We start from the raw sequence: 14848 nt of genomic DNA, 5'->3' as shown, positions 1-14848 counted from the left end.
ACTTTACTCTGAGCCTTGACCTCCTGCTGTATAAAATCAGGCTCTGACCCTCCGGGCTTGTTGTAAAGTGTGAATAGGAATGACGTGAAAACCCTTGTAGTCCATCGTGACACACAGGAGATGCTCAGCAGATGTGAACACTCTTGCCCTTCCCTGGGTCTCTTGCTTGAGGCCCCTGAATGCTGTTGTCTGCTCTTCCATCTTGCATAGGTGTTTTCGGGGGGGTGGGGTGGGGGGGGTTGGATGAGTCAGTAAGTGAGTGAGGTGTGTGTGTATGTGTACTAGTGTTCCTGGCTTTGGGCCTCTGGATGAGCTGTTCTTTCCTGGGCTCGCCAGAGGCTCAGAGCAGAGCTTTGTCTGGGACTAGCCAGAGGAGATGATGTAAACAGGGAGAAATGTGGGTAAGTCTGTCTATCCCAGGGGCCTGGAGGGTTCAGAACCCCTTCCACGCTCAGCCTTACCTCTTTGGGCCTCAGGGTTTCAGATGTAGTGGGGAGTGGCAGAGGGGAGATCTCTGAGCTCCAGGGAAGGGGGGTGAGAGGGTGGCATGGAGTGGTAACTATTGCCCTGCCCAGTAGCACTAAAGAGATTCCCCCACTCAGGATGTGGTTTTCTCCATCATGGAAAAGTTGTAGATAGTTGCTCAGCTATGCCTGTGGCTCAGAAGGTTGGGCTTGTGTGTCAGGGCAGGAGCCTGTGGGGAGAGGTTTCTGACAGAGGGGGACTCCCTGTGCCTGTGACTGGAGCTCCACCCTGCCCCCTTTCTCGCAGGTGGTACAAGCTGCACTCCAAGGCAGGCAAGAAGGAGAAGGAACGTGGGGAGATCCAAGTCACAATCCAGTTCACTCGCAACAATTTGAGCGCCAGCATGTTTGACCTGTCCATGAAGGACAAGCCACGGTCCCCTTTCAGCAAGATCAAGGACAAGATGAAGGGCAAGAAGAAGTTTGATCTGGAATCTGCCTCCGCCATCCTCCCGAGCAGTGCCCTAGAGGATCCTGAGCTAGGGAGTCTGGGCAAGATGGGCAAAGCCAAAGGCTTTTTCCTCCGCAACAAGCTGCGAAAGTCCTCCCTTACGCAGTCTAACACCTCGCTGGGCTCAGACAGCACCTTGTCCTCCGCCAGTGGGAGCCTGGCCTACCAGGGCCCGGGCACCGAGCTCCTCACCCACTCGCCCAGCCGCAGCAGCTGGCTGTCCACTGAAGGGGGTGAGTGAGGGAGGGCCCTGCTGCTTGGGGGGCAGAGGAGGGTGGCGGGGAAGGCCCGGGCCAGCATACGGGCTACTCTTCCTGCTACTAACTCCATGGGTGCTTCCTTTTCAGGCAGGGACTCCACCCAGTCCCCTAAGCTGCTCACCCACAAAAGGACCTACAGTGATGAGGCCAGCCAGATGCGAATGGCTCCACCCCGATCCCTTCTGGACCTCCAGGGCCACCTAGATGCTGCCTCCCGCTCCTCGCTCTGCGTCAATGGGAGCCACATTTACAATGAGGAGCCCCAGGCCCCCCTGCGGCACCGCAGCTCCATCTCGGGCCCATTTCCACCCTCCAGCTCCCTGCACAGCGTGTCTTTCCGGCCTGCTGAGGAGGGGTCTCGGCCCACCGATGACTCCGGGGGCAGAGGCAGCCGCAGCACCAGCAGCTCAGAGATGCTGCCTGGACAGGAGGAGCTAAGCTCTCAGGCCAAAGTGTTGGCTACTGGTACCAGCCACTCTGGAGAGGAGGAGGGGGCCCGGCTCCCAGAGGGAAAGCCAGTGCAGGTTGCTACACCCTTGGTGGCCTCCTCTGAGTCTGTGGCTGAGAAGGAGGGAGCCCGGAAGGAGGAGCGGAAGCCCCGGATGGGCCTCTTCCACCATCACCACCAGGGGCTGAGTCGGAGCGAGTTGGGGCGCCGTGGCTCTCTGGGGGAGAAGGGAGGTCCCACCCAGGGGGCCTCACCCCATCATTCATCTGGCGGGGAGGAAAAGGCCAAGAGTAGCTGGTTTGGCTTGAGAGAAGCCAAAGAACCAACTCAGAAACCTAGGTATGTCCTTGGCAAAACCAGCTTTGCTCCTTGGGGTGGATGCTGGGGTATTGCAGCCTGGATCCTGGGGCAGGGAGGATGGAGCAGATGGGGCCCTTGGGCAGGCTGCTGGGGCTCTGGCTTTGCATGGTTGAATGGTGGGGGTTACCATTTCCCTAAGCCAAGGCTCGTTGTTGGCACATGGACACAGGTAAGTTGTAGGGGCACAGAGCTCTGGGGGCCCTGTGGATTGTGGTGTCTAGTCTCCTTCTCCTGGGTCTCCCTTCGTGAGTTGCCATGCCTACCCCCTGAGGGAGGGTGAGAAAGGGGAGAAAAACAGGGAAGGCCATTTTTTGTGTGAATTCTTTGCCTCCCAGCGTATACCTCTTGCCCTCTGGCCTCAAGGTCAGGAAGCCTTGGCAGGTGGAGATGGGGCCTGTACCTCAGATCCTCCACCCCACACCAGCTGGCTCTGTGACCTCTTTCCCCTGAGAGATGGCAGTCAAGTCATTGATGCTCCCACCTCTCCTTTCATACACTCACCCCTACCCGGCAAGGGGCTATGTGTAACTCCCTTGAAATCTATGACCGGCCTTCTGTCCTTGGACACTGTTGGGGCTCTGGTCCTCTTTGTTATTTCTTGCTCTTGGGGTATGGCAAGTGCTCATGACAGCTACTCTGTTCTGAATGTGCTGAGTCCCACCCACAAAAGGGGTACAGGAGTCCTTGAGCTCAGGCCATGGCAGAGCTCTCAAGAGGGTTCTGATAATAATTAGGATTAGGATTCTGCACCCAGTTCCAGTGTGGGGACTGCTTTCTCACATACCCAAGAGATTCTCTGACACGAGCTGGATGTCCTACAATTCAACTCAATTCTGACCTTGTTGACCTGGAGACAGCATCAGACTCCACATAGACTCGGGGCTACAGGATTGGCCCTCCCCACCTCCACCGCCACTAGTCAAGTCAGATGCCTGTTGAGAGTCCAGGTTGTTGACTGTGCTACTGACCAACCAGCTATATGGATCAGAGGTTCCAGGGACACCCCCCCCCCCTTCCTTGAGTTTGATTCATTGGCTCACAGAGCTTGGAAACATTTTGCTTATACTGGTTTATTATAAAAGGATGTAACTGAGGAACAGCCTGATGGAAGAGATGCACAGGACCAGGTCTGGGGCAAGGGCATAGGGCTTCCATGACCTCTCTGAGCATGCTACTCCCTCCGCATCTCTGCCTGTTCATTAACCCCGAAGCTCCCAAACCCCATCCTTTGGCATTTTTATGGAGACTTCATCACATAGGTACAAGTGATTAAATCATGGGCCATTGGTGGTCAATTTGCCTTCCAGCCTGTCTCATCCACAGAAATCAGGGTGGGACTGAAGATTCCACCCTCTGTTCACTGGGGTCCTTAGGGGCTTTGTAAAAGCCACCTCATCAACACAAACCCAGTTGTGGTGGAAAGGGGCCTGTTATGAATAACAAAGTGCCCATTTCACTTTTCTGGCTCTGAAGCATTTCAAGAAATGAGGACAAGAGACCAAATATTAACAGATACTCTTATTGTTTGGGAAACCAAGGGTTTTTGGAGCTATGAGCCAGAAACTGTGGATGAAGACCCATATACATATGAGAAATACACATTTGTTCATTCAGATGAACAAATCTCAGTATCCCAGCCCTGACCCCCACCCTGGCTCTTTGTCTTCTCCTAACTCTGACCATGGGAGGCTGCTACACTGTCCAGCAGGTTGAGGGAGGGCCACCAGGTGTAGGTCCTAGGAGCCGATGTCCGTGCTTCCCAAGGGCCTGGAGCTGGCCCTGGACAGGCAGCATCGTGGCAGCCACAGCCATTGTGGTGGGGCAGCTGTTTCTGCTCTCAGTGAGCCTGCCCCTTCCCTGCTGATGAGTCTATGGGCCGGAGGTGGGGAGCGAAGGCTGGGCACCATGGGGAAGGGTCGAGAGAGGCTCCTATAGCCATTCCCCAGCAGAGGGGAGAAGACTCCTGTAGTCCTGGTTCTCCTCTTTCCTTGTGAAATTCAAGTCCACTGAGAGGGGCAGGGAGAGAAATGGCAGGCCTTTCTGGGTTCAGGCCTGGCCACCTGGCAGCCCCCCGTATACCTCACAAATGGGTAGGTGCGGTGAATCAGTCTCTGGGTGATGACGCCCTTTGCCTCCCCTGCTGGGAACATCGCTTCTGTCCCTGCTGCCCGGCCACTGCTCACCAGACCTCAGGGCAACTGCTGGCCACCTGCAGCTGAGGGAAGATAGGGAAGAAGGGGATGGGCCTGTCTCAGAAGCCCAGGCTGAGCCTGTAGCCCTGTGACAACTTAGAGATATTTGTGGGTGGTAGTATGGAGGGAGGTGGCATCTTCTGGGTGGAGCTGGAGGCCTGAGTCAGATGGAACACAGACCACGGGCCCAGCACTGTTGTCTTTGGATCATCTCAGCCCCCCCCCCCCCCTTGTGAGGTCATTTCTATGTGCATGCCCAGGCTTTGGGCTTAGACTCCTGTAGGCCATGACTTTAAGTGATGTTGGGGTTGTTATTACTCCTGCTTATAGCCTCTGTTTTCCTTCTCCTGTGTCTCCATGTCTGCCATTCACCCTTCAGAGTCCAGAGAAGTTGGGTCACTGATGGACATAAGGAAGCTGAGGTTTTTGCCTTCTGGAATTCTGAGCTTGTCCTCAGCAGGATGGAGGGCATCCAGGGATTCCTGCCATCCCTGGGGCTCATTTGAGGGCGTAGGCTGCAAGGGCAAGGTTCTTTGGGTACAGGAGGCTGACCTGAACAGGTGTGAGGCCTGGGCATTGAGTCCGTCTGCATCACCCTGGCCCTGGGCCTTCACAGAGCTGGGAAGGTGGCCTGGAAGAAACAACTATTGGTACTTGCCCGGGAGGTTTGCTCTGGGCTTTTGAGGAGAGAATGAGAGATGAGTTCATTGACATCAGGAAACTGGAGTGAGTGAAGATAGCTGCATCTCCCTGCTGGGGCTCCAGGGTCTGTGCACAGGCCCAGGGGCTCATGGTGCCTGTGCCCCCGGGGCTGCATTGGGGATTGCTGGGTGTTCCTCACTGGAAAGGGCAGCGGCGCCCTCTAGTGCTCCCACATGGCACTGGTGCCCCATGGAGAGGCCTGAAGCTATCATGTGTTGGGTGCACAGTATCCAGAAAAAAGCTGCTGCTTTTGGAGCGGTCAGTGGTTGGAATAGAAAGAACGGGAGTATAAGGCACTGAAAAGATGGCTCTCATTTTCGTCCTGACTTGGTCCTCGCTGTCTGAATCCCATGGCTGCGTGTGCCTGGGCGGGACAGGGGGTGCTGTAGTTGAGACTAAGATCTGGGCCAAGGGACTCAGCCCTGCTCCTGGGCCCCTGCCGTGAGCCATACATTCTGAGCTGTGGCACCAGCCACTTACCGTGTTTGAGGACTGTCATGACCAACCGTGATAAACTCACCAGAGCCAAACAGGGTTGTCTTTGTGTCTGTCCCGCTCTGACCCTTTCAGAGTATAAGCTCCCTGTGGGCAGGCCACCAGAGCCCACCTGCCCCATCCTCTTCATACTAACCATAAAACCCTGTGTACAGGAGGGGATCAAGTTTTGGATGCAAATGTTTTTTAATTGGAGTAAATGTGGTACAACATGGGAGCAGGTGTCTCGTGGTGGCCTTTGGTGGTCTGTGCAACTGTCCCAGCCCCTCACCAGAAGTGGTGACATTGAGGTCCTGATGAGCCCGGAATGTTCAGTGGTTGCTGAAAGCTCAGTCTTGGTGGCATTCCCAGTGGGGTAAATGAGGGACATGATATGTGACCAGTGGCCTCGAGTTAGTGTGGTCATCCATCCTGTTCGTGCCTGTTTTCCTGGCACAGTTAATGTTGCCCTTGTACTATATTAAAAATGTCCTGGTATGGAAGATAAAAGATGTGGTGTCCCTACTTAGAGCTTCCTGGGCATCTGTCACCTCTTTGTGCTCAGATGATGGGGGAGGATATGTCCAGCCTCTTGGACATATCCTGGGTGTCAGGCACATTTCAGGAGGGCAGCAGGAGACCAGACCATGCCTTAGGAGGGATGGCTGAGGGGCATGTGGGCTGGGGACATATGCCTCCAAGGCTGGCTTGGGCATCTTGAGGGACTGTCTGGTGGAGAGCCTTTGCAGACCCACCTGCTGCCTTTGGGACCAGTGCGTGGAAATAACAAGGACACACTGCTCATGTGAGCCTAGGAAGATCTGACCACCAGTGAACCCTGGCCTCCAGCCACAGAGGCCACCACCCGGTGATGTAGTAAGTTGCCCAGCAACGCAGTGTTGAAGCAAAGGGGGCCGTCAAGAGAGAACAGGTGCTTCCTGCATTAAGGGACAGGTTCCCGCAGGCCCTGAAGTTTTATTCCCTCAGGTTGCGGGGGCAGAGACATTTGGACTTCTGATTTCTTCCCCCCACTTTGTTCCTAAAGGAGAAGGCAAGTCAGTACCCATTGAAGTCTTCTCTGCATGGTGTGGGGATGGTGCTGTGCTGGGCTGCCACAGTGGGTGCTGCCCTCAGAGCATAACATGCAGAGACAACCACACATAGGAAAGTGTCTCTGACCCGTGCCAGATGGAGGGCAAGGAGGGGACGTTTTAAAGTAAGAACGTTCAGAGTGTGTACCTGGCATAGAGCAAGGCAAGGGAGGTGTTGGGTGGCGGCGGGGTGGGGGGGTTGTTACTGGGTAGGAGGGATGGACAGGATGCTCTCTTGGGAATCTACTGGGCCTGGCACCTGGAGTCCCTTCCTCTAGGGAAAGCCCTTCGCTGGTTCCATACCAACGGGTTTGTGTGTACCTCTGGGGAGCCTGTGGAAGGGAGAGTGCTAGCTTTGCCTGGGGCTCCCAGCCTACTTCCCTGCAGGTCTCTTGCCTTGCAGTTCCGACTGCTAGCCAGATCATTGTAAGACCTCAAGGGTGAGTAGAGCCAGGCCAAGGCTGGGGGTGGAGGGAGCAGTGTGCAGAGCTAAACTAGGTGCCATTTAGTGTTGATGGAGCCCTCTCCCTTCACACTCCTCTGGCCACTTATCATGAAGGGGACTGGAGAGAGGTGGCTTAGAGTAGCCCAGTTTCTGGGGGCTGGGTCCTGCTGGCAGGTCTGGGCTGTGTCTGCTATGGGTGCTCCAGTGTATTTGGGGGAGTGGGGGGCAGAATGGCGGCAGGGCCAGGACCCACATGGCGGTGGTACATGGCTCTCCGTGGTCCCCGAGGTCAGCACCAATGCCTGGGTTTGTCTGTGGCCCTACTTGGAGCAAAGGGAGATGGGACATTTGTGGGGTTGGGACTCTGGGCCCAGGATTTGCCCTTTTTCAATATCTTTGCCATGTCAGGACCACAGAGGCAGAGCTGTGCTGGGAAGCCTGGTGGGGTGGGAGTCAATGGGACTCTCTTACCTCACCCCCCACCCCAATCTCTAGGTGGTAGTATGAGGCTGAGAAGTCACCCTGGGGTGGGGAGTTATAGGGCAAAAGAGTCAGGAGGGTTTCTGGAAGTTGGATTCTTAAGAGAAACCCAGGGTCTGGAACCTGGTTGTGCCCTACCTGTGAGGCTGAGATCACAGATGCACAGACTATCTTGGGAAGGCCACCTTTGCTGCTGGTTGAACTAGACTCCTTCCTGTTACCTGCCCCCACCCCCTCTCCCCTGGTGTTTGTAGACAAGCTGGCCCTGCCTCTGCCCAGCTCTGTGTGTGGCCTGCTCTATTTGGGCCCTGGTTCCCAGAAGAATTTCTGGTGAGCTCCAGACTTCCTGGCCTCCTTCTAGAGATGCCCTTCCAACCCCAACCTGCATTCTTTATGGGCTGGCTGGTAAAGCCTGGCTTCTGTTACCCCCAGGCTTGCCCTCTGTTTCCCCCATGAGAAAAGCAGCAGCTTGAGTGGAGAAGATGGAGGCATAGGAGTCCCGCAGCATTTTCACCTGGACAGGGATCATGGAATGGAGGTCTTGGGCCTTAGAGGCTGGAAGATAAGAAGCAGGCAGTAGGCGAGGCCACCCAGGTCTGGGCCTGACAGGTGGGCCCAGCTACAAGGCAGCTGCAAATCACTGTCAGAATGCTAAAACTGGGAAGTGGGGCCCCCCTTACCTGCACTGTCTCCTGGGATTGTCCAGGGGAAGCCAAGAGCTCTAGTTTCAAGAGTCTGTTCCTGCTCACACCCCTGAAGTCAGCTGTGCACCATAGGTGAAAGGTGAAGTGCAAGTGCAGGGGATGCTCCCTCCTGGAGAGGACCCTGGAGGGGTCCTGAAGGCTAACCAGTGTTCTCTAGTGTCTGTGAGGGTGTAGGTCCACTGCCATGGGATGGATTTCCCAGGGGTACCGGCGGTCCCTCTGTGGGGGGGGGCACCCAGGAGGCCCCTGGTGACATCCAGAGTTGCTGCTTCTGCCAGATGCCAGCCTTCATCTCCCAAGCAGTGCTGACTTCAAGGTTGGTCCCTTGGTGAAGGGTACCCTTTGTGGGGTGCTGGGCCATGTGGACGCCTGACAGTAGATATCCTCAGCAGGTTATGGTACCCCTTCCAAGAAACGAGAAAGGCGGGTTCTTTTTCATTGACATCTTGTCATGTCTGATGCCTGCTTCATCATTACCTCCTGTTTCTGCAAGGGGCCAGTTTCTGTTCCAGCAGTCAGAATTCCAGGGGCCCTGCTGGGTTCGATTAGTGCTGGATTTGTCCAGCGGGATCTCTAGGCCTGGCCTTTCTCCGGTCTCTTTGTCCCCTCCAAACAGCTAGTATTTCTTTCCTCTCTCAGTCCTTAAAGGGATATAAGGCATTTTCTGATTAGTTCTGTGGGCATAAGTCTGGTGTGGAGTCAAATCTTCAGCCTATGGGTCAGTGGAAGAGCACTTGGTTGAGGCTGGGATCCTGGCTGCAGATGGGATGAAATGAGCTTTGGCCAGCATCTTCCTCCTTCGGCAGCACCTCATAATATTACATGTTGGGGTCTTCCCTTTGTCCTTTGGCTCACATGCCTGAGCCCAGCCCGTGTGGGTGTGGCACGTGGTAGCTCTGCCAAGGAGGGGTGGGGGTGGTGGTTGGCAAGGTGCGTGGTGTTCAGCAGGGGCGTTTCCAGTCTTGGCATTAACCAGGAGGCTCATGGTTTTGTCTCCCTCCACAGCCTGGACGTGTCTCCTCAGGTAGAACCTGACCCAGCTGCTCTTCCTCACCACCTCCCCTGCTCCCCCTGTGCTCCGGTCCTCCCCACTCCTGCTCCCACCGCTGCTCCCATGCTAAGCACTAACCTTTTTGCAGCCGCCTCCCCCGCTGCTGCCACTGCTGCTGCTGCCTCTGCCGCCGCCCCCGAAGCTACCCCATCTGGATTCTTGGGTCTCACCAACCCATTCCTCACCTCCATGCAGAGCAACCCTTTCTTCGAGGAACTCCTAGCTGACATAGCACTAAACTCTCCTTCACCTGCTCCCTCTCTCCCCAGTGCCTCCAGGGCCAGCCCCACCCCCCTGGCCTCCCCTGGGAAAGCCCCGCCTGAGTGGAAAGACACCTTCAACGTCTTTGCTGCCAGCAGGCTGCGTCCAGAGGCCAGGAGCAAGATCCTGGCCCCTGCAGGAGGAGTGGGGCTGGAGGTGACTGGGCTGCAAGAGCAAGGCCGTGGGGCCATGACAGTGAAGGCATCTGAGCCCCGGGGGGACCCTGGGGGAGGAGGAAGAGGTGGGAGCAGTGTGCGACTGGAGCCCAGGATGCCTTTGGACTTGGGACTGGACCGCCAGAGCTCCAGTGTGGCTGACCCAGGGCCCCTCGGGTCTGTAGGGCCCGTTCTGCCCTCTACATCAGCCCAGCGGCACCTGAGAGCCTCAGACTCTGAAGCAGACAGGGAGCCGCCGGCCCCAGGAGGGGAAGCGGGGCAGAGTCCAGCAGACAGCGCGACGTCTCTGTTTAGCTCCCCAGAAGTGATCAGTGTGTGGGAAAGGCTGCCTGGCACAGATGACACCCCTGAGGGCCAGGAAGAGGCCTCCCAAGGTGAAGGCCAGCTTTTGCATGAGCTCAACACAGTCGAGGATTCGTGGCCTTGGGATGTGGTCACCATTTCTCCTGCAGCTGAGATGTCCTCACTGGTCCTGCGGGGAGAGTCCGATGAGCTGCCTCCTCCCCAGATGCAGCCAGAGTCACCAGAACCTGTGAGCCCCAGGGGGAATGAGGGGCCTCCCCCACTGAAGCTGGAGCCGGAGCCGGAGCCGGAGCCTGAGGCAAAGTCCAAACCAGAGCAGGTGTCTGACCAGGGACCGCAACCCAGCAGGCCACCTCCCAAGCCACCACGCCTCTTCACACCCTCACATTCCCAGGAGAAGGAGGAAGACGAGGCAGCGGCAGTGGTGGCAGCTGCAGGGGGGCTGAGAAGCAGGGGGGCAGAGACAGGAGGAGAAGACGACCTTCAAAGTACACTGGTTGCTGGTCCACAGGAGGCCGAGGAGGAGGGCGAGACACCTGGGTCAGAGTCTGACAGCCATTCTTCTGGAACCCTGTTGGGGGGTCCAGGCCTGGAAGATGTAGTGGAGGGTATCAGTCCTCCTGTGTCTGGGCTCTCCTTATCCCTGCCCACTGGCTGCCCTGAGGGTCCCACCCCCAGACCCGGTTACTCAAAGATCTTGGCTCCTCAGAGTCAGCAGATCTGGGGGGCTCCGGAGAAAGGAGAAAGCCCTGAGGGTCCTGACGCCCAGATCCAGGGACCAGTAGGAGAGGGGCTTGAGTCTCTGCCAGGTAGCTCCCAACACACTGGCCTCTGCACCTCAGAGGAGGATGCTTTGAACCCCTTCTTGTCTCAAAGGAGCCAAGACCCCCCCAGTCTCCCATTCACATCCCCTCCAGGGTCCAGGGACTCTTCCATCGTCTCTGGTCCAGAAGAGCTGCCCACCCCGCCAGAGCCTGCTTTTCCACCACCCCCTCTGCCACCCTGGGCCAGCCACTGCCATGGGGGGCCCAGCCCTCCATGCTCTCCTCTGCCTGGAGCTCGGCCTCTGACTTCTTCCTCCCCAACCCTTGGGGAGCCAGCCTCCTCCCTTGGGGGCTCCCCTGCCCCACTTGGGGAGGACCACGCTGCAACTATCCCAGCCTCCCCGCTTGTGCTTCTGCCCTTGGAGACACGACTAGCTGAGGAGCCACAGTCCAGTGCCAGGTGAGCTATCACCCTGAGAATACTCTTCCAGAGGAGATGGGAGGAGGGGGGCAAAGTAGCCCAGGGGCTGAGGTTCACATTTCAGCCTCAGCCTGTCCAGGAGCAGATGAAGGGCTCCTTTACCCTGAGGCAGGAGAGGTGAGGCTTTGAAGAAGGGAGCCTTTCTGTGGCACCAGCTCTGAAACTGCTCTTTGGGTCCTCAGACAAGCAGAGTACCCCACCAACCAGGGGTTTGGAGGAGGATGTGGGTGAGGTGCAGGGAGTGAGGAATGGAGTGGGCTGAGCCAGTGTGGACTGGCAAGGGAAGGAGGATAAGAGCTCAGACACTCAGCTGCAAGGGGAGCTGCGTTCTGGGGGCAGTGACACTTGTTACATGGGGGCCACATCATCTACAGCAGGCCCAGGGCAGCGGGCTATGGAAGGCAGAGAGCCAGAGGGGGGACCAATGCTGAGGTCAGAGACAAAGCCCAAGAGCTATTTAGAGAAAGAAAAGAAAAGAAAAAGAAAAATGAAACTACTGGGCCCCAAACCCCAGAAGAAGGGGTCTGTAGCCCCATTGGGTGCCTTATTGATTTGCGTCTGTGCCTTTTCAGGGGGTGGTCCCAGTGTGCTTAGGACTGTGCCAGGTGGACTCTGGATGCTTGTGTGATCACCGTGGCATTGGTCTGTTTGGGAAGAATTATGAGGCTATGACCTCACCGGGTTGACTGGTGAGGGGTGACCAGAGCTGAAGTCTGGAGACACAGGTCACTTGGGACTTATAGGGGCAGCAAAGTCCAGAAAGACATTAGTACCCTAGGAGCCCAGTGTGAAGAAGTGGGAGGAACAGAGGGGGCCGATTTTTCTGGTGAGGGTCTTGGGGAGCAGGACAGGCTCCTGGCCTGTAGGCTTATACATTTAGTTGTCCAAATTCACTGCGCATCCACTAAGTGTCAGGCACCGGATAGAGATGAAAGACACTGTCCCTGAGATAGGCCTGGACAGTTCCCAATCCAGTGAAGAAGACAGAAGTGCACCCATGAAGAGCTGGGCCAGGGGCCCATGCTGATATATGAGAAGTGGGAGGGAAGGAATCTGGGCTCCCCTTGGCTGCTGCTCCAGTGGTGGGTGGAGAAGCAGTTCCCAGAGGTGAGGGAGAGGAGGTGGTTACAGCTTCCTTGCTGTGATGACAGTGTCCTTAGCTGGCCCTGCTGTATTCCAGCCTCACTTGTAATTATACTCACTACCTTGGGAAGGTTTATTGCCCTCAGAGTTGGCTTCATGTCTGAATTCGGCATGTCCCTTCCATCATGAAGTGGATGGGCCAAATAGAGCTCTTGCCATTTCTCAGAGGAGGAAATGGGGTCCTTGAGAGCTTTGGGGTCCAGGGTCCCTCCAATGTTTGGGGACAATCAGATTGAGAGCCCAGGAGATGTTCAGGGTTTCTTTATGCCACCTGGCTACTCCTCCGCTCCCTAGGCACAGTACATAGGTAGCATTAGAGCAGCTTTTAAGCTCCCATCTCTAATGCATGCAGACTCTTAGGTGGGGGGAGATATATTGTTTTCCCTGTTGTCTGCCCCCTACCTGGCCTCTCTGCCACCCTTCCCAGCTGTGAGACTGAATCCAGGGCCCTATCTGAGTAGCAGAGCTGACCTCTCTAGGCCTGGGTTGTCCCGCCTCCAGTGGAGTTCAGGGCTTTGGGCTAAGCCAGTTTGCTTCCTATTTCTGAATGGTTCAACTCCTCTGTGAAGTAAGCATAGATTTTAAGAGATCCCTTGGGGAAAGATTAATTGATTCGGGGGCCTGATGCTTGCAGTTTGCATACCTGTCATGGACACAGGGTGCTGGGGGGGGAGGGGTCACTTTAGTCGGCCTGGGGGAATCAGGGAAGTTTCCTAGAGGAAGTGGCCTCGCCCTTTGAAACATGCCGGCCATGTTTGAGTTAGCAGGCCAGCAGGTGAAGGGCCAGTGGTCTGCAGAGGGACAGTTTTTGTAAGAGCCTGAAAGTGAGAAAGAGCACATTTCCTGGTTTGCTGTACTGTGTGGAGGAGAAAAGGCCCAGAAGGAAAGGGCAAGACCAGATGCTGTTAAGGACGATGTTTTCTTACCTGGTAGGGAGCCAGTAAAGGCCGTTTAAGTGTTGGAGAGGCTGAGATCATCAAAGCCACAGCAGAACAGAGTGGTTGGAGGTGGGCAAGACTCCCTCCAAGGAGGTGAGTTAGCACTTGCAGCTGAAGGAAGTTTAGCTAGCACTGGCTTGGAGAGAAGGGGATGATGCGAGGGAAGGTGAGAGGCAACAGGGTTGGATGTTTCTTAGCCCTGGAGCAGAGGTGGGGGAATGAGACGGGTTCCCACGTGTCTGGCTGGAGCCACACACCTACTGAGAGGGACACAGGAAAGGACAAATGTGGCAGCAAGTGTGAGGTGCCCAAGCTGGACCCGGAGTGGAGCGAGCCAGCCTCCAACTCTATATGAGCCTACTGCTCAGGGCTGAGGTACAGGCTGGAGATGGGAGCTGTGGAGGGGAAGGGAGGGATCCAAGGGCAGGCTAGCAGTTAAGACTGAGAAGAGACTATCAGAGGTCAGAAAACCAGATGGAAGTCTTGGGGTGGGAGCAGGGATGAGGGAGAGCAGGCCAAAGGAAGTAGTGATCCAAGTGTCAGCTCCGAAGAAAGCTCAGTAAGTTGAGGGCTGAGGGGTTGGCAGACTTGAGCAGGAACACTTGTGATGGGCTGGCAGGGCCAATGTCCTGTTCTGATAGGTTGAGGAATCAATGAAATGTAAGAACTTCTAGAGACAGAATGCAGTCTACATGCTTGGGGTGGGGGGCTGGGTGAGGAGGAAGGGGAGATGGGACGTGGCTGAGGGTGGATGGCTGGTGGAGGACCAGTCCTATAGCCTGGAAATCCCCAGTCCTGAAAGAATGGGGAAACTGGGAGGTTGGTCAGTCCCCCAGGGAAGGGTTATAGAATGGAAGAAGGAGGGGTGGTATAGAAGTGGCCCTGGTAAAGCCTGGTGGTAGGTGCAGGGAAGGCTGTGGGCCAGCAGGCTTCTGAGGAAAAGTGGATAAGGGGGGAGGCAGTGGGGTGAGTGAGGAGAGCAGTGAGGCAGGAGGAGGGGTGCATGGCCTTGGCCATGTAGGACGGCCACCACCAAATGGTGGTTTCTGTCCAGCAGGCCTGCTGGCCCGGCAGAGAATGTGGCCCCATGGTTTCGTTGTGCTGCCTTACCCCTTCCCATCATGCATCTCCTTTCTGTCTCCACAGCCCCCACCCTGTGAAGCCGCTCAGTGCCGCCTCCCTGGAGGGCAGCCCAGACAAGAAGCAGTCCCGCTCCAGTCTGAGCACAGCTCTGAGCAGTGGGCTGGAGAAGCTCAAGACAGTCACATCTGGCAGCGTTCAGCCGGTGGCTCCAGCCCCCCACGTTGGCCAGACTGTGGACACTAAGAGGCTGAAGGTGAGACCCAGCCCAGTGCCTGGGGGTGTCAGACCAGACACGTGGCACTGTGGGAGAGGTCAGGCGCCCTGAGGGCAGGAGCGGGGTGCTGGGCAGAGTGGAGGGAAGAGCAGGCCTGGTCACCCATGCCAGAGCCCTGAAGCCAGCTAGGCTGTCTCTTGCACTGGAGGCAGAGGCCGCTCTGGTGGGGGGGGGGGGGGGCTTGTAGGGGTGAAGCCTGGGTGTGAGTGGGCAGGTGGGCTGGTGGGCCCGAGGCTGCCCTAT

The 14848-nt window shown here is 56.7% G+C and overlaps 1 protein-coding gene across 3 annotated transcripts in view; it reads left to right on the top strand.

Moving 5' to 3' along the window:
* RAB11FIP5 (RAB11 family interacting protein 5) overlaps positions 1–14848 on the top strand; it is a 37768-nt gene that overhangs the window by 20779 nt on the left and 2141 nt on the right. The window contains exons 2-5 of one of the 3 annotated variants that reach the window (XM_041756674.1): positions 772–1208; positions 1323–2022; positions 9137–11146; positions 14395–14584. In XM_041756674.1, the coding sequence (XP_041612608.1) occupies positions 772–1208; positions 1323–2022; positions 9137–11146; positions 14395–14584 (3337 nt within the window). The remainder of the gene's footprint in view (positions 1–771; positions 1209–1322; positions 2023–9136; positions 11147–14394; positions 14585–14848) is intronic. The other 2 variants (XM_041756675.1, XM_041756676.1) reach the window with 2 other exon arrangements.

This window comes from Vulpes lagopus, chromosome 5 (genome assembly GCF_018345385.1).
Source record: "Vulpes lagopus strain Blue_001 chromosome 5, ASM1834538v1, whole genome shotgun sequence".
Classification (NCBI taxonomy): Eukaryota; Metazoa; Chordata; class Mammalia; order Carnivora; family Canidae; genus Vulpes; species Vulpes lagopus.
This window is presented reverse-complemented; position numbering and strand designations above follow the sequence as displayed.